General features: G+C 46.2%; 1 protein-coding gene across 1 annotated transcript in view; it reads right to left on the minus strand.

Moving 5' to 3' along the window:
- The window catches only part of cacna2d1a (calcium channel, voltage-dependent, alpha 2/delta subunit 1a), a 152,827-nt gene that overhangs the window by 47,746 nt on the left and 85,821 nt on the right, over nt 1-19,260 (minus strand). Inside the window, 4 exon segments of the mRNA XM_056275601.1 lie at nt 756-855; nt 2,778-2,828; nt 5,327-5,396; nt 6,339-6,470. Coding sequence (XP_056131576.1) covers nt 756-855; nt 2,778-2,828; nt 5,327-5,396; nt 6,339-6,470 — 353 coding nt within the window.

The following is a 19,260-nucleotide window of genomic DNA, read 5'->3' on the forward strand; positions in this document are numbered from 1 at the left end:
CACAGTCCCTCCACCAGCTTGTCGTCTCCCCACAATGCATCCTGATATCATCACTTCCCCAGGCTAAACGATGCACACGCACACAGCCATCCACATACCAGGCCACCTTCTTCCACTGCTCCGCAGTCCAGTTCCAACACTCACATGTCCATTGTAGGCACTTTCAAAGGTGGACAGGGGTCTCCATGGACACTCTGACCGGTCTGCAGCTATGCAGCCCCATACACAGCAGAGTGCTATGCACTGAGCATTGTGTGACACATTCCTCCTGTAACCATCATTAAAATGTTCTGTGACTTGTGCCACAGTAGACCTTCTGTTAGTTTGGATCAGACGGGACAGCCTTCATTGCTCTCGCAGTGAGCCTTGGCCACCCTGTCGCCGGTTTGTGGTTTGTCCCTCCTCGGACCACTGTCGGTGGGTACTCACCACTGCTGACCAGGAGCACCCCATAAGTCTTGTCATTTCAGAGATGCTCTGACCCAGTCACCTGGCCATAACAATTTGGCCCTTGTCAAAGTCACTCAGGTCTTTACTCCTGCCCATTTCTCCTGCATCCAACACGTTGACTACCAGAACTGACTGTTCACTTACCATCTAATCTACCCAGACCTTGACATGTGCCCTTGTTTGGAGATGATCAGTGTTATTCGGTTCACCTGTGAGAGGTCATAATGTTTTGGCTCATCAGATAGTAGCCACATAAAGTCGCACTGACCATGAAATCACAATAGTGATGCTTGGGGAATACTCACATAGACCACGTTGACGTAGTCGTCATCAGAGAGGGTCTCCAGCATCTCGCTGACGGAGGTACGGATGAGTTTGAGTGTTAGACCTGAGACGCTGCCACTCCTACAGGTTGGAAAAATGTCAGTGCAAGACAACATGGATGAATACACCGTTAAAAATCAGATCACTCACTACGTTCACAGCCACACAAACCATAAAAATATTCAAAAGGAAATATCTTAAACATCTATCCAAAATAAAATCTGTCCGCTCATTGGTTTGCAACACAGAGCAAGTGAAATAATAAAAGACCCTGAATGACTTAAACAACACAAAACACAAAATCAAAATTAACCACATACAAAATCATAATGAGCAATAATAGGGTGTGCTCAGACATATCACCACTTTTCAATGCAATTTATTTCTTTATTCGTACTGATAAGCCGCAACATCTGCTTCTTTTTACCCACTAACAAGCCACCTCGGCATCTATTGTATCTATCACACTAGCATCATTATTTCACATTACCGGCGTGCACTGAGTTGGCATCGCCACATGCACTGAGTGCTATCATAACTAATGGCTACTAAGCAAAATAGCAAACGTTAGCAGAAAAGCAGTCACTAAATCTAAGCATCGCTAGGTTACTTTAATGGTATTTGGGATTTGGCTCCCTCGCTAAAACCGGGTGAGGACTCGGCACAGATGCTCTTGTAAATTTATTGCTTAATTGGTTCCTGCAGGCGAAAGTAAAGAAAGAGACAGAAAGAGGAAAAATCTGAGAGTGGATTTTCTTTAATGTTCCTTTCATGGAGGTTTGTCGGCGGCAGCTGTTGACGTCTAAAAGGCCTCAGCTCTTCTGTGCGCCAATTATTCCCACCGTGTTAAGAACTTGTGAGTGGGTAAAATATATTTCTTTATTAACCGTATTGTGCTGTCACTTAGTCCTGGTGTTTTGCCAGGCGTCCCATTCCGCTGTGTTATTAATCATGCAGCGCCGCCCAGGTTCACCAGGGGTGTCCAGCTGCAGCAAATGACTGATTCAGCCACAAATACACAGCAAACTGCACTCCTGGCTCACTCACCGTCAGTTGTTTATGTGAATGCTGTGGGGAACTGTTAATGGAGTCACTGTGCATCGCATCATAAGTGGTTTTCAAGTGGCTTCAACTGACGCCGTTAGGTCTTGGCCACTTTAGAGACGAAGATTACGAGTTCTAGTTTTCAATGTGTGAGTGGCAAAGCTCTGGGAGGATACAAATCAAATCACCCAGGGTCCATAATGCGTTTCTACTGAGACGATCACTCGCTCTGTTAGCCAAGCTAACACCCAAACCATCCTATGAAAAGATCACTGCTCTACAACAGAGTGCTACCAACTGCTCTTCATCTGATTGTAAACATTTTATGTCTGCCCTTTATCTAAAGTCGGACCAAAACCAATGATCAGATTACTTTTCATAAATACAAACCTTGAATGCAGCATAATAAAACATTCAGCAACATCTAAAAAACTGTGAAGGAGTGGTCTAGTCTTCATTAATATTCATGAGCTGATCTTTGAGTGACCGGTTGTCAGAAAGGGTGGGGGGGGGGGTTTCTTATTTCACTGATTTGATCTGATTGGCTCTTTGCAAAAGAGTGTCTGATGACATCATCAGAAGCCGAACTCCGGGGAGCTCTTAATAAGGAAAAAATAGAAAAGCTGAATTTTATCTTTTACACTTAAATCTTCTTTTTCAGTAGGAAGAGGCGATGCATGGCAATTAAAGTAATAAGTGACGTTAGAAAATGTCGGCGTTTCGTCCCGACTTCAAACACTGTGGCATGGGTCCACAGAAAGAGATAAATAGGCTGAAAATGATGAGTCTCTCCTGGAAGACTGGCTGAGATTTGTTTGCTCGCGTCAGGTGTGTGCTGAGGCAGCCCTGAGCCGGGCGCAGCAGGGTGAGTCAAGTCAGGGAGCTAGCATGAGGCCTCACAGCAAGCTACAGAAAATGGAGTTTGACTGTAGAAGATGAATCATAAGGTTGTCACTCACGCATCCACTAAGATCAGCATGTCCTTTGGTGACGCTGCCCCCTGAATGTACCTGGTGAATAAGAAAACACACACACACACAACATCATCATCATCATTCCTTCATCATAATTTTTAACTCTGGTAAGATTGCATTTTACTGCAGTTTAATTGTTTCGGAGATAATTCAACAGATACATTGTAGCCCGTTAAAAGTCTCACTCTTTATATCTTTCACATTTATAAACACATTCTTTCAACGCTCCCCTCATTCCCTACCACTCCTCTCTACTCCACTCACTTGCTCAGATAAAACAAAAAACAAAAAAAACAAGTATACATATATAATCAGTGATGCACGGTTCGACTCACAACCCACGGGTCGGGCAGGTTCAGGTAAGCTTAATGGAAAATATCAAGGGTTCGGGCGGGCGGGTCAAAAAGTGACAAAGCAGCGTTCAGAGTAAGTTATCAATAACTTACAGAAACATTGCGTGCAATAGGCTAGGCTGGGCATTACGACTCCACCTCCTCTTCCCTTCTCTCTGTCACTCTGTCACATACACTCTCTTTCTCTCTCTGTCACACGCTCTCTCTGTCACTCTCTCTCTGTCACATACACTCTCTCTCTCTCTCTCTCTCTCTCTCTCTCTCTCTCTCTCTCTCTCTCTCTCTCTCTGTCACACACTCTCTCTCTATCTCTCTCTCTCTGTCACACTCTCTCTCCCTCTCCCTCTCTCAAACACACATGCATGGTAGCAGCTTTATCATCAGTTTGCGATTGTGGTTTTGGTCAATGCATGCGTCTTATATTGTTGAGGCTTCACCTATGAGTATGAGTTTTTTCCCCAAGTGGTATCCATAATGTTTGTTTACACCACCAAAACTTTTTTTTTGACAAAAATTTGAGGCTCATGTGTGTGTGTGTGTGTGTGTGTGTGAGAGAGTGAGTGAGTGAGTGTGTGTGTGTGTGTGAGAGAGAGAGTGAGTGTGTGTGTGTGTGTGTGTGAGAGAGAGAGAGAGAAAGATGTGGCTTGCACGTAGGCTATATTTTGTGCAGTGTGTGCGTGTGTGTGTGTGTGTAAGAGATAGACTTTGCAGCATCTTTTGAAATTGGAACTGGGTTGGTGTGCTTGTGTGTTGTTGACAGCAAACTCGTATTATCAAGCATATACATTATAGATTGAGTTCTCGAACAGCAGTTTGTGCCCCCCCCCCACATGGCCCCCATGGTTCCCTAATGCCCCCGTGATTAGATTTGTTCTGACACCGACTGTTATTATTTAACAGCCTAGAGACAGACACTATTGGGCTGAGATACAATAGGCGATGCCTTGAAATCAGTATTTTATTCTGAGCAAACAGCCCGAAAACAAAACAGTGTAATATTGCTCACTTTGCCGTAGCCTAGGCTAAATTTGGAGGCTTGTGAGTCGGGTTCGGGTGGTTAATTAACGCATATTTTAGCGGACTGGACTGGCTCTCATAACGGGTTGGGTCGGTGTGGGCATTAAAAACCCTGACCCGCGCATCACTAACATCATATACGTACCTTGCTCTTGTTCACATTTGAAATTGATCAGACCTTTATATTGTTAAACTGCATATCTCTTTAGATTTCCCTTCCACGCAAACAGCTTTGCTTCCTTGCTCTTCCCTTCGTAGCATACTGGCACAGCTGGCTCCCTGCCACATGTTAATACATTTGCGGGAGCCCCAATGAAGCTTTTGTTTGAGTACCATTTGATCTACAGTTGCTTTTAATCATCCGATCACAAAGTGTCTGTTCAGGTGAATACGGCTTTGTTGAGGATACAGATGTATTTGTCTTCCTCCGTTTGTGTGCATCCGTCTGTGCGTGTGCATGTCTACTCTAAATGTTATTAAGCTGCTTTTATGGTTTTTGGTTTTTTTTTGGGGGGGGGGGTTTCCCTCCCTTTTTCCGCCCAATTTTATCCGTCCAATTACCCCACTCTTCCGAGCCGTCCCGGTCGCTGCTCCACCCCCTCTGCTGATCCGGGGAGGGCTGTAGACTACCACATGCCTCCTCCGATACATGTGGAGTCGCCAGCCGCTTCTTTTCACCTGACAGTGAGGAGTTTCACCAGGGGGACCTAGTGCGTGGGAAGATCGCGCTATTCCCCCCCAGTTCCCCAACCCCCCTGAACAGGCGCCCCGACCGACCAGAGGAGGAGCTAGTGCAGTGACCAGGACACACACCCACATCCGGCTTCCCACCTGCAGACACGGTTAAATGTATCTGTAGGGACGCCTGCCCAAGCAGGAGGTAACACGGAGACTCGAACAGGCGATCCCTGTGTTGGTAGGCAACAGAATAGACCGCCCGCTTTTATTTTTTATGTGGTTACGTTTTACTTGTGCAGAAATGCCGAATTTGACACGCGCTGTTGCATGGACATGACAACAGAAGTGTTCTTATATGGCTGTCACACAGACAGGTTGAATGAGCTGTTGGTTGCACCTGACAAACCATTAGAAAATAATAGGAAAAAAAAAAAAGACGATAATGGTGATAAAAAATGACATCCCATATTGCAGGTCTGCACTCACCACGGTCGCCTGCGCACATCATAGAGGTCAATCTTATTTGCCATTCTACTCGGGTCCATCCAAGGCGATGCTAGAATCAGACAAAAAGAAAAAGGAAATTGGGCTTTCAGAATTTATCAGTGTGTGTGAAAGACTACAACAGACAGGTCAGTGGCCAGGTCAGTGGCCAGTTCCTGTTTTTATTCATCCATCAATTATCCAAACCGCTTATCCTTACTCAGGGTCGCGGGGATGCTGGAGCCTACCCCAGCAGCCATTGGGCGGCAGGCAGGGAGACACCCTGGAGAGGCTGCTGGCCATCACAGGGCCAACACACACACACACACACACACACACACACACACACACACACATTCACACCTAGGGACAATTTAGTACGGCCAGTTCGCCTGACCTACATGTCTTTGGACTGTGGGAGGAAACCGGAGCACCCGGAGGAAACCCATGCAGACACGGGAAGAACATGCAAACTCCACAAAGAGGGTGACCTGGGACGACCCACCAAGGTTGGACTACCCTGGGGCTCGAACCCAGGACCTTCTTGCTGTGAGGCGACCACGCTAACCACTGTGCCACTGTGCCGCCAGTTCCTGTTTTTTTCAACTTAAATACGAACAAAGCCTACAATCACAGAGACACCGAGGCAAAAATGCTTCACAAGCAAAACTTTTGACTCATCCTGAAGAAACTGCGCGACTTTGAAATCACAGAAACTTTACAGAGTCATACACTGTTAATGATACAACTTTACAGAGTCATACACTGTTAATGATAAAATGCTCATGGCCACATGCTGACTCATGCTTTTCAATCTGGTACTCATTCAACTGTTCTGCTCCCTTCTTCTATGTGTGTGTGTGTGTGTGTGTGTGTGTGTGTGTGTGTATGTAAACCATGTATTGTATATAGCATAATGGTGTCACTTTACTAGCAGAGTGTTCTGCCCTCACTCCTGGCTACAGACAGGTCAGAGGGCTGATGGAGAGACCGGATCGGCTGCTGGGATGCTCACCTGGGTAATACCGAGCCAGTCCCGTGGCAGAGCCAAACACCTGCCACAGGAGGGAGGGATCTTCCTCTTTGTTTTTGCGGAAAACATCCTCTAAGGCTTCAGTCCAGTTTAGCTCATTCAGCACGATGGTGGCTGTAATGCACACGCACACACACACACACACACACACACACACACACACACACACACACACACACACACACACACACAAAATAACATGAGTCATATTTGTACAGAAAAAAGAATCATAAAAACCACAGGAGCATGAAATACCAAGGCTTTTCAACAACCACTCATTCTGAAAAGTTAAAATGATTTCTGGTGACATTTCTGAAAATGAAAGCACACTTGAAATATTCAAAACACATGCACACACACGCGCACACAAAACATCTGCCAGCATCAGGGCAGTGACGTTGATGGTGTGGAGGTAGCCTGCTCAGAGACACTGAAACTGAAGTTAATCTGCTGTGATGAGATGTGCCCATTTCCTTTACAGTTCCCTGATGCCAAGTACCCCCACCCACCCACCGACTCACCCCTACCACCACTCTGAAGAAAAGCTCATTTCATTATATAGGAATGGAAATAAACAGGAGGAGGAGGAGGAGGAGGAGGAGGAAAAATGTGTGTGTGTGTGTGTGTGTGTGTTGGGGGGGGGGAGCTGTGATGGCCTGGCGGCCTGTCCAGGGTGTCTCCCCGCCTGCTGCCCAATGACTGCTGGGATAGGCTCCAGCATCCCTGCGACCCTGAGAGCAGAATAAGCGGTTTGGATAATGGATAGATGGATGGAGGAAGAGGAGAAAGAGGAAGAGAGGGGATGAGAAACAGATAGAGGGAGAGACCGAGCCAGAGACAGAGTGTGAGAGCGAGAGAGAGAGAGAGAGAGAGAGAGAGAGAGAGAGAGAGCGCGAGCGAGCGAGCGAGAGATTTTGATATTTTTGGCCTGAGACAGTAATCCCTGCTGACAGGCAGTCAGGACAGAATTAGAGTAAATGTTTTGTTTACCTTTGGCCGGGTGGAGCTGTTTTTGGCTTAATGCACCACCAAATCTAGTTTGATCCAAAAGGTAGAGCTCTGCTTTGGTGAGTGGCCTGGCATGGTTGCACGCCAAACTGATGACTCACACCTGCATGCACCCATGTGTGTGTATGTGTATGTGTGTACGTGTGTGTGTGTTCATTAAATCAAGAAAAGATAGATGGGGAAAGTGAGACAGGGAGTTTGTTTGACCGGCTGAGAGCAGGGTATGAGGGGGAGACATCTATCTGGTGGGCTGGCGGAGGTGAAACCAAACATGATGACTGTCAAGAGGTTTTCTATTAGGAAAAAAACAAGTGTTAAGACAAACCAGTGTGATGCACACCTGCACCAAGACGTATCTACTGACTCAGAGACTAATACAGTTTATCCACACATAGCAGGGAAAGCAGCAAATGAGTGAACAATGACAACAGAGCGGTAGAGAGAGAGAGAGAGAGAGAGAGAGAGAGAGAGAGAAAATGGATGTGTTTACCTTTAACTCAGTGGCGCAAATACAGGCTCATTACAGTGCCGATGTTTACTTTTTTTGTGTGTAGCGGTACTACTGTATAATGGATGAGGTCGGTGGTATGACTCCACTTTAAACTGTCCCGGCACATGATGTGAGTTTAACAACAACACCAGAAACTTAACTGCACTTCTTTATATCTGACCCACTTTTCATTCGGTCTTCCATTTCCTTCTCCTCTTCGCCATCCCTCTCCCATGACTCCTTTGGGTTCCCTACTCCCTGCCTGTCCAAAGCCATCCTTCCATGTGTTATCGACTTAAGCGAGGGCTAAGGCCGGGCCCTAAATGGCTCCCTGCAGGATCGGGGAGCGGCGCTGCAGCGGAGTTGAGAGTGTCTGTGTAATAAGCGGGGACTATTCGTCCAGGCTGGGTCTTTCAGCTCCCCGAGGATGACCCTAAATGGATTTGCCCTGCTGGCAGTCATGACATGACTAACAGGTCGGGGGGGAGGGGATAAAAGACCCAATACATGAACAGTTGGTGGTAGGTCATTTCAGTTTCACTCTCGGTAGCACTGAGTAGCTCTACAGCAGAGAAACATCAGTTTCATTGACTAATTTTTCCAAAACCTGACAGTGTTACGAACCACCTGTTGGCCCACTACATGTTTTGCAACAATGAAGAAAGTGAGGGAGGAAAGGAGGATGAAAGTTAGAGGAAAAAGTGAGGATTTCTGCATTTCACTCGTGTGGCAGGTGCTTTTCTCCAGCGTGACATGTAAGAGTTGGTGATCAGCAGATAAATTTGAGTTTTATCAACTCGTATGGGGAGCACAGTGGCCCAGTGGTTAGCACTGTTGCCTCACAGCAAGAGGGTCCTGGGTTCGAACCCCAGGCCGTCCCAGGTCCTTTCTGTGTGGAGTTTGCATGTTCTCCCCGTGTCTGTGTGGGTTTCCTCCCACCATCAAAAAGACATGGATGTTAGGGTTAATACTCCTGCCTGTGCCCCTGAGCAAGGCAATGGAAAGAAGAACTGGATTTGGTCCCCGGGTGCTGCAGCTACCCACCGCTCCTATACAATAGGATGGGTTAAATGCAGAGAGTAAATTTCATTTGTATGTATGTACAAAATGACTAATAAAGAGTATTCTATTGTAGAGTGATACCCTGTAATTATGTAGTAGTACTGCAAGAAGTAGAACTACTGCGATAGCTTGTCCATCTCTCTCTTTCTCCATCGATCTTTATTGATTAAGCTAACCCCCCCCCCCCCCACAGACACACACACACGGGTAAAGCACCGCTGATCAGGCCTTAACATCAGTATCAAGGGTGAGGCGGCGCGTCGGCCCCTAATCAAAGCCAAGTGCTGGAACAGATCACAGCTTCAGTGTAAACAGATCCATCTCCACGGCGATGCTTCTGTCACCGCGACAACGGCTCGAGGTCACCGGGAGTAGATAGAAAAATGACAAGTGTTGCTCCGGCAACTCCAGAGCTGTCCAGGTCTATCCGTCATAAAACAGTGTGTGCTGCGTGTGTCTGTGTGTGTGTGTGTGCGCGTGTGTGTGTCTGTCTGTGCATGCATCAGTGCACGCATCAGAGCCACTAGGGCTTGTCCATTAGAGACTTGCAAAATCGCCCACAGTCATATCGGTTGTTCCGCTTTCCCTCTTCATCCACATAATGATCCAAAAGTTGCTTTTTTAAATCGCCTCATGTCATCAAATTCTCTTTCATTTTTTAATCTCTCAACAATTTTCCATACTACTCTCCCACTTACAAGCTCGCCAACAAAAACTAACTCAACCGTTTCACACACACTCGCTCCCAAACTACTAACTTTACCTCCGCCAATCTCTCAGACCTCCACAGCAAAGCCGTCACAAGCAAAGCACTGAGGATAACCCCCTTTTCAACCACCCGTCTCTTTACTGCCATCTGGCTGTAGGTACAGGTCCATGTTCTGGGGAGAAAAAAGCCTGCTTTGGTAGGTGCCTTCATCACCTCTGCAATACCAGCTCTCAACAAAATACCCTGCTGAAAGTCTGTCCAGATCTGTGTACTAGTGTCTTCCATAGCCCCCTGAACCTCATGTATGTGTGCTTGTAATATGTATTTGTACCTGTGTACGGCGGTACACCTGTACACACTTGTACAGAGTATGGCAACACAGTTCCTCTAGATGGATGGTAAAGAATCTATCTAGCTAGCTAGCTAGCTAGCTATCTACTTATATATCCATCCATCTACCCCTCATATCTATCCATCTATCATCTATTTATCCATACATCCATTTACCAGTCCATCCATTACAATGTATTGCTACAAAAAAAGTGAGAAAAATTGGAGGTCTTGGGTTTTTGGAGAGGGTAGCCAATGACAAAATGAACTTACACAGATTGAAAAAAAGATACCACGAGGAAGAGAAACCAAACGGAAGACCAGAGGCTGGGGGAGGCGCAATGAGATGGCTGAAAGAAGAGGTAGAAGGATGGAAATCCGAGTGAAAATGCAATGGGTCTGGCTTTTTTTCTTTTTTTTTGTTTCTTTTTCGTTTGCCCCAAAACCATGTGACCTTTTAAATCCAACTATTTATGTGACTGTCTGAGGCTTCGCTCTGAGGAAGAGGTGAATGCAAGATTGGACTTGTCATTTTGTGGACTGGACGCCCCTGACCTATATCTTTATGTATATATATCTACTCTGAAATCATCTCTTTGTGAGTTTGTCTGGTGAACAGTTGGAATAATCTGGAGTGAGGACTCAAATGTCAGCAGCGAAAAGCAACAAAAAAAAGAAGAAGCAAGAAGCATGTCCATTATTTATTCAAATCAAGTATGACATTGTGGTTTAAGACCCCAAATCCTTGCTGTTAGGTGAAAACCATGTATTTGCAACGAAGCTGACTTGACACCAAGTGAAAAAAATAAAACATGACTGTTTTACCGTTTTTTTAACCCAACAACTGCATTTTCACAGGCTTTGAAAAACACTTCATTTGTCTAAAACTACCGAGGCGTTCACGATTCAATTCAGCGTTGTCACTGGTCAAGTACATGTGCAGTAAGTCCATGTGCAGTAAGTACATGTGCAGTAAGTGTGAATGGAAGAATCAGATGCTCCCAAAACAGCGCACACTTGGCACTGTTGTTGCACCTTTTGTTTTTCAAGTCTCCACTTAAAGAAAAGGACATGTGTACATTTGGTTTATGTAACGAAAAGAAACTTGCCAAATTTGCAGATGCATGGCTTTCAACCAACGACAGAATGCAAGCGAAAATGGAGGATGAGGAGAAGGAGGAGGAGGAGGAGGAGAACAAGAAAGAAAAAGAAGAGGAAGAAGGAGGAGGACTTGTTTCAAAATTGGATATCTGAAAAGGACTTCCATTTGCCAGTTTAGGATATTAAATTTGGAGTTATAATGGAGGATACAAATATGGAAATGTTGTACAACAACCTGATTATTATGGCTGAACAATGTATCCATAGATCTAAACAATGTATCCATAGATCTAGATGTATTAATGCCAGGCCACTATTCTTAGTCTGCATAAATGAGTGAATACATTTTAAGAAAGCACTGAAATGTATAAAAACCAAAAAATTTGAATATTTACAAAAACATACATATATTGATTTCTGATTAGACCTCTGTCTTTCTTTTTATTTTATTATTACTATTATCATTCCCTTATTTTTATCGTTTTGTGAAATACTAAAAATTTGTAATAGCTAAAAAAAAAAGAAGGAAAAAAGAGGTGATTCTTGGGGTTGGACCTAGGCAAGTGGAAATAGAAAAGGGATGGGGGGGGGGAAGAGAAAGACAAAAGAAGAGGAGAAAAATACAAAACATTTCCAGGACCACTGTAAACAAAAATAGCAGTGGACAGAGGACTCGCACTGACTGATGACGGAGACAGTAAGGTGGGGCGTGTGTGTTGGGGGGAAGGCAGTGCTCTTTAGTGCATCCTGTTGTAAGCTTGCTGCTCTCTGGCGGCGCCTGTGTACTTGATAGTAATTACAGGGTGGGAGAGTGTAGCATTGAGAGCCTGTAATAATCGTATCAGGGAGAACCATTGACTCAATGATACTCCACCGCCGCTCGCCACTGCCCGCTACGTGCATGTGCAAGCAGGCACGCGCCCGTCTCACGGACTCGAACAGCATTGAACTGACATGGGCACACAAACGCAGATGGGAAAGGAGAGCAGATGGGTTTTATTTATAAAAAAAAAAGACAATAATGGAGCGAATGTGGATGGGAAGGTGAGAGGAGACATACAGAGAGAGGGAGTGGTGCTGCATATGATGCTTTAATTCACCCTTGGAAAATCGCACTCTCCGTCTCCTTGTGGATGTTAATTTGTTGGCGAGGCGCCTTATGTGTCCACGCCAGGGGTGTCGTGCTGAGCCAACGTTTTGACAAATGGGTGATTGTCCGGTGACGGCCGTCAAAGTAAAAAGATGAGTGTAAACAGCACGCTTTTAATGACTACGTGTGGAAATCAGCCAGAGGACAACGAGGGAGCGGGGATGCACACTGTAACTGGCTGGAGGGAAGACTTACTGACACGCGCACACACACAAACACACACACACACACACACACACACACACACACACACACACACACACAGTTGACTGCCCCCGCGTTCGCTGTAGCGTGACGAGGGTGTCGAGGTGATGAGAGCGAGAGAGGCGTTTTTTGATAATCTTCAATGTCTTGACCCTCAGGGGAAGTCGGGCGCAGTCTCTTCCACAGCCGGCACTATTACTCATGAAAAAACACACATTTCAACCCACACACACACACACACACACACACACACACACACTGGCTAATGACAGCTGCAACCCACTTGCACGGAGATGAATCCCGTTTTTGCTAAACATTGTCTATCCATCCATCCATCCATCCATCCATCCATCCATCCATCCATCCATCCATCCATCCATCCATTATCCAAGCCGCTTATGCCAATCGGGGGTGAGGGACGCTGGAGCCTGTCCCAGCAGTCACTGGGCAGCGGGCGGGGAGACACCTTGGACAGGCCGCCAGTCTAGCTCAGGGCCGACACATTCACACCTAGGGACAATTTAGTACGGCTGATCCACCTGACCTACATGTCTTTGGACTGTGGGAGGAAACCGGAGCCCCCACAGGAAACCCACACAGACACAAGGAGAACATGCAAACTCCACACACAGGATGACCCGTGATGACCCCCAAGGTTGGACAACCCCGGGGTTTGAACCCAGGGCCTTTTACCCGATGTGCCCTAACACGAGTCCCTCTACCTTCCACAAAGTACAAGTCTCTAATCCCTCCAGGAAAGTTATACGGAAGGGTAAGACGGGGTGACTCGTATGAACTTGTTTCGGGCTTGGAAAGAGAATGCGGAGGAGAACTCGAAGGAGACTTCCAATCAGCTGATTAGAAGATTCCTGGAGGAGGTCCAACCCCTCGCAAGGACGCAAGCCGCAGATAGAGTGAGGCAGAGAGAGAGAGAGATAAAGAAGGGGGGGAGGCGGGGGTAAGCAGCAGAGCAATTTGTACCAATGGCCCGACAGCCAGAGCCATGGACGAACGGGGACATGTATTGAGCGGCGCGGGGCTGTGGAAATGGAAATAAAATAAAAAAGGACAGGAAAAACAAAAATCAATTTGTATGCTATGAACTTTGCCACAGGGACTGGGACTCCAGCACACAAAGAGGACACATGTCCTCACCGACACACACACACACACACACACACACACACACACACACCAACTGTCAGAGTATCTCAGGACATCAGTGTGTGTGTGTATGTGTGTGCTTCTGGCGCTGACAGGTGCCACACAGTGTTGATGTGAGCGGGCATCAGGCGACCCTCGGCTCACTGCCGAGGCTCCTGTCACTCTTCGCGTCTACTTCAATCGCATCTGCGCTGATCTGTCTAATGAGCGAGAACACACATGTAGGTACGCACAACACGCACGCACAACACGCATGGCGTACAGCAAAGGGCATGAAATCTGGCAAAAATAAACTCTCTTTCTCCCCCTCCACCTTTGCCAACACAGATATAAACTCTGACTCACCTTCATCTCACACACACACACACACACCCACACACACACACACCGTAATGACTCCCTATTTGACCACCTACACCAAATCAGCGACAGCAGAATAGAATCCAATCAGTAGGAACGGGGGTGGGGGGGCTTAGACAGCAACTCCACACCCTGCTATTAATAACTTAACTAGAGATGGATGAATGGAGGGGGGGAGGGGGGAGGAGAGGTGGGATGGAGCAATGGAAGGAAGCAGAGACAAAGGAAGACCATGAAAGTATTTGTGTGGGAGAGTAGACAGAAAGTGGGCAGAAGCTAAAGAGAAGGAGGCTGAGACATCGCTCTCTCTCTCTTTCTCTCGCTCGCTCTCTCTCTCTCCCCAAGGAGTTATAAAAGCCACAAGGACACCTCTCTTGTCTAGACAATGCTGCTTAATCCAGTTACCAACTCTCCCTTGACACAATTTGGGTGTGTCCAAATGTGCACACACACGTGTGTGTGTGTGTGTGTGTGTGTGTGTGTGTGTGTGTGTGTGTGTGTGTGTGTGTGTGTGTGTGTGTACACAAAGACAGATAAATCACAGACAATTGTGCACACCACATGAATACAAACACACTACAGGTCTACAGGTACATATAGCAAATATATGCACACACATGTATACACACACACACACACACACACACACATTACAAACAACCACGCACACGCTCGTACACATATCGCCATGGTAACGCTGACAGCGCCGGCCAGCCGGAGCGGCATCAATGTGGCAGCCTGTCCTCGGAGAGAGGGAGGAGGAGGGAAGACAAAAAGGATAGGAGGAAGAGAGAGAGAGGGAGAGAAAGAGAGGGATGAGTAACACAAATGGCCACCGCCATAAACAATTGGATGAGAGAAGAGGGGACAGTTGAGCTGCAGGGACACCACCTCATTAGCCAAGAGGGGCGAACGAACAAAGGGAGAGAATGATGAATAAAAAGAGAGGGAACAAGAGCGGAGAGAGAAATGGAGGGGAGGGAGAGAGAGAGAGAGAGACAGAGGATGATAGTGGAAATAAAAGAGGGCGTGAAAGAAAGAGAGATTGAGGGAGTGATGAATCACACCAGGAACAACCCCCCCCCCCTCCACCACCCCCCATCTCCCCTCTCCACTTCCCTGCCTTCCATCATTATAACCCTCACTGGTAAAAATAACTTCCTACACTGGCCGTCTGGCAAAGACAAAGATGTCGGCGACCTCACACTGAACATTTATAGTCACATGACCTGCGAAGCCGCAGAAGACACTACGCCACGACGTCCATCCACCACATTAACCGAACCCGGTGCAACTGCAACCCGGTGATATCATTAATGCAAGTCCAATTGATGCCAAAGGAGCTGTGAGCTGATGAGATGTACTTGTGTAAACTGTTTAAACTCTCACACCTGGTAATGTCTGTTAAACATGCATTCAGATATTCACAGATGTCAACTACAGCATTATGATTGTGTACTTATTTCAGTGTCAACTGAACAAACAGCAAAGCTAGTGAATGAAATGTTAATGTGTTTACTTGCCCCAGTGGGTGAAAGTTTCTGCCCTGTTGTGGGGTTAATTCATATAGATTCAGTCAAAGTTGTTCCTCTGAGACTGCAGAGCAATTCAAAACAGCAACAAATTTCAATAATCATTCATTTTCTTTTTCTGGACCCCCCCCCCTTTTTCTCCCCAATTGTATCCTGCCAATTACCCCTCTCTTCCGAGCTGTCCCGTCCCAGTCGCTGCTCCACCACCTCTGCTGATCCGGGGAGGGCTGCAGACTACCACATGCCTCCTCCGATCACGCTATTCCCCCTAGTTCCCCCTCCCCCCTGAACAGGTGCCCCGACTGACCAGAGGAGGAGCTAATGCAGTGACCAGGACACACACCCACATCCGGCTTCCCACCCGCAGACACGGCCAATTGTGTCTGTAGGGACGACCGACCAAGCTGGGGGTAACACGGGGATTTGAACCGGCGATCCCCGTGTTGGTAGGCAACGAATCATTCATCTTCTACTCGGCTGTCCATACCATTCCTCTGGTTTCATTTTCAGTTTCTAAAGCACTCCCTGCCTCTCCATCTTTTCCTCACATCTACCTCCCTCCATACTGGGGGGGGGGGTATTGTGTGAGGAAACACATGACCTCCATGTAACTAAAACATTTGCATCAGTACTTACCTTCTGAATGCTTACTGCTGTGTGTGTGTGGTGGTGGGAGGGGGGCTGTGTGTGTGCGTGTGTGTGTCCTTGTGCATAGCCTGTATGTGTCCTAGAATAAGAGACCCATGGCCCTGAGGGTGTTTGTGCATATGTGCACATGGTAATAAAGTATGTATGCCATGTGTACGTGCGCACACACAATGCTGTTGTCTATGTAAAGCCAGTCAGCCACACACAACATCATTCAGCTCTGCCAGCAGAGATTTATGATGGGTTGTGGTTTTGGAATTAGTACATTTTTAACAGAAGAACAGGCACGCATGTGAGCTGCAAGTAGGCACTAAATAAAACAGCCTACATTATGTTAAATGCTTTAATACTCAAGTGTGCACATCGAGTACTTCCAACATAGACATCACTTCGCTCTCTCTCTCCATTAGAAGTCATGGCTCAAACACAACCCAGCACCAGCTCTGCTCTTATACCAGTCATTAAGGGCCCATAGAGAGCCAAAAGCTAACAGCCAGGGTGTGTTAAAATACTTCCACTGCTGAGCTGTCTCTGCACCAGCTTGGAAATGAAGCCTGAATTCAGTTTATAAGTGAGGACAGCTGCACATCTCTGTGTCCAATACGAAAAAAGAAAAGAAAAGAAAAAGAAAAAAGAAAAACATGCTCATGCATGCGGCAAAAGAAATGGTCTAAAAGTTGCTCCGCTTCTAGGATTGTCCTTCTGGATCAGAGGATGGGCTCCATCTGAATTAAGCCTGCTCGAAACAAAATACAGACCAAGGTACTGTGTCCATACGTACTGGCCTCATCTATTCATCTAGCTGGCAAAAACAGAAACAAATGAAAAAATAAAATCCTGAAAACATGCTGGCATGCCTGCACTGCCTTTCTTAAACCACATTACACAGAATGTATAGTTGAAAAGAAAATGAAAGGATTTTGGAGAAAAGTCCAGACCAATGGGCAGAAATTAACATTGAAGAGCAGCTATAAATGCTACACCACCACTTTTGTGAGTTTGCCACAATCTAAGACCCCATTTACACCTGGTATTAAAATGTGATCTATAGCCAGACACACGTTATCCGGATAAGGAAACACACATTCTAACACAAAGTGTAAGGCCCCATTTATACCAGGTATTAAAATGTGATCTGTATTCAGCTACGTTTTCCGGATAAGGAAAAGCGCATGTTAATGCAAGGTGTAAATGCATCGTGATCGGAATGTGATCAGATGTGGTCGGGCAGATCTGGAGGTAGTCTGGCTCACATTGTGTTCGGATCTTTGGTAGGTGTAAACGCGATCCGTACAATGTGTAAATCCGTATTCACGCAACAGCATCATTTCCGCTCTGACCTCTGACTGTGAATACCACCGAGGACATGCCACAGGGCCGGGGGAACTGCCTCGACATCTCTAGACTGGGATTTTCAATGAAATAAGGCCGACAAGAGGCCTCTACGAGCGAGTTGACCTTGCCAAACGACCGGTCCCCACAGCTGATTTGCTGCCACGTCAGATTACTCACGTGCAGGTTTTGCTCTGGAAGACAGGGATCCGATCTCAATGAGGATAACGAAAACACATTAAAAATACCAGGTGTGAACACAAAGGCAAGATGGATTGTTTATTATCCAGACAACGTATCTGGATACAGATCGCATTTTGATATCAGGTGTAAATGCGTCATGATCAGACTGTGATCGGATCTGCCTGACCACAGCTGGAGGAGGTAGCCTGGCACGCATTGTGTTCTGATCCTAGGTAGGTGTAAACACAATCTGAACAATGTACTGGCATCCGTACATACGCAACGTCATCATTCCCGCTCTGACCTCTGACCACGAATACCACTGAGTACTCCTTGCGTCGGAAGTTAGATGATGAATCTGATGAAATGTTAAAGAAAGGAGGCTATAGAGCGATTAGTAGAAATGGAAGATTCATGTCCCTGGAGTCATCAGGAAATGAGACGCTTAGTAGCTTTATGGGGTGACAGCGCTGTCCAAGCAAAACTGGACAGTTCCTACAGCTGATCTGCCACCACCTCAAATTACTCATATGCAGGTTTTGCTCTGCAGGACAGAGATCCGATCTCAATAAGGATAACGAGTACGCAGTAAAAAAACAGGTAACGTTATCCAGATAACGTATCTGGATATAGATCACATTTTAATACCAGGTGTAAATGTGGTGTAAAGGTGAAAAAACCATCTGGGACCAACTGATGTAAGCATAGCAGGACAAACACAGCAGCAGCTAATAAAATGAATGATGAGTCCGTTTGATTTAGGTGTGGCCTTGAGCCAGTATTTACAATGGGCAATAGTTTGTCAATGCTTGTTTACTGCTACATGAATTCTATAAAATCAAATTGTAAATACACAATACATACAAATAACAAGAGTGCTCGAGATAACACCGAGTGCAGTCTGGCGGCGGCCTCGCCTAGCCTTGACTGTGTTTTCAGTGTCATTGTGTGGAGTGCGGGGAGGCGTGTCAAAGGTGTCTGGCTGGGAGAGCTAGCATTGGATCGGCTGAGGGAGCTTGGTCTACTGTGTCCTGTAGGCCCAAGGACCAAGGCCCTGACCAGAGTTAGGCCCGAAGAGGAAACACCAAGGGCGGTCTGACAGGATGCGGAAGCGGGGAAGGCTAAGCTAACTGCTAGCTCATGTAGACCGGCAGATCCAACAGTCATCCTGGCTGGAGTTCGTTCTCCCGGACAGTGATTTTTTTTTTGGTTTAGTTTAGATATACAGTTAGGTACATAAGTATTTGGACAGTTACACAATATTTGTAATTTCGCCCATGTACACCACCACAGTGGCTTTGACATGAAGTAATTGACATGTGATTGAAGAGTAGACTTTCAGCTTTAATTTAAGGGGTTGGATAAAAATATGGCATTAACTGTTCAGAATTTACAGCCATGGATATACAGGGTCACCTCATTTTCAGAGGCTCAAAAGTAATTGGACAAACAAACGTAACTATGATTATAACAATTATATTTAATGTTTGTAGGAAAATCCTTTCCAGTCGATGCTGTCTGAAATCTGGAACTCATCGACATCTTCAAATTCTGAGTTTCCTCCTTTGAAATGCTCTGCCAAGACTTAACGGCAGCTGCCTTCAGTTGCTGGTTGTGTCCACACAACCTTC

Source organism: Lampris incognitus, chromosome 3 (assembly GCF_029633865.1).
Source record: "Lampris incognitus isolate fLamInc1 chromosome 3, fLamInc1.hap2, whole genome shotgun sequence".
In the NCBI taxonomy this organism is placed as follows: Eukaryota; Metazoa; Chordata; class Actinopteri; order Lampriformes; family Lampridae; genus Lampris; species Lampris incognitus.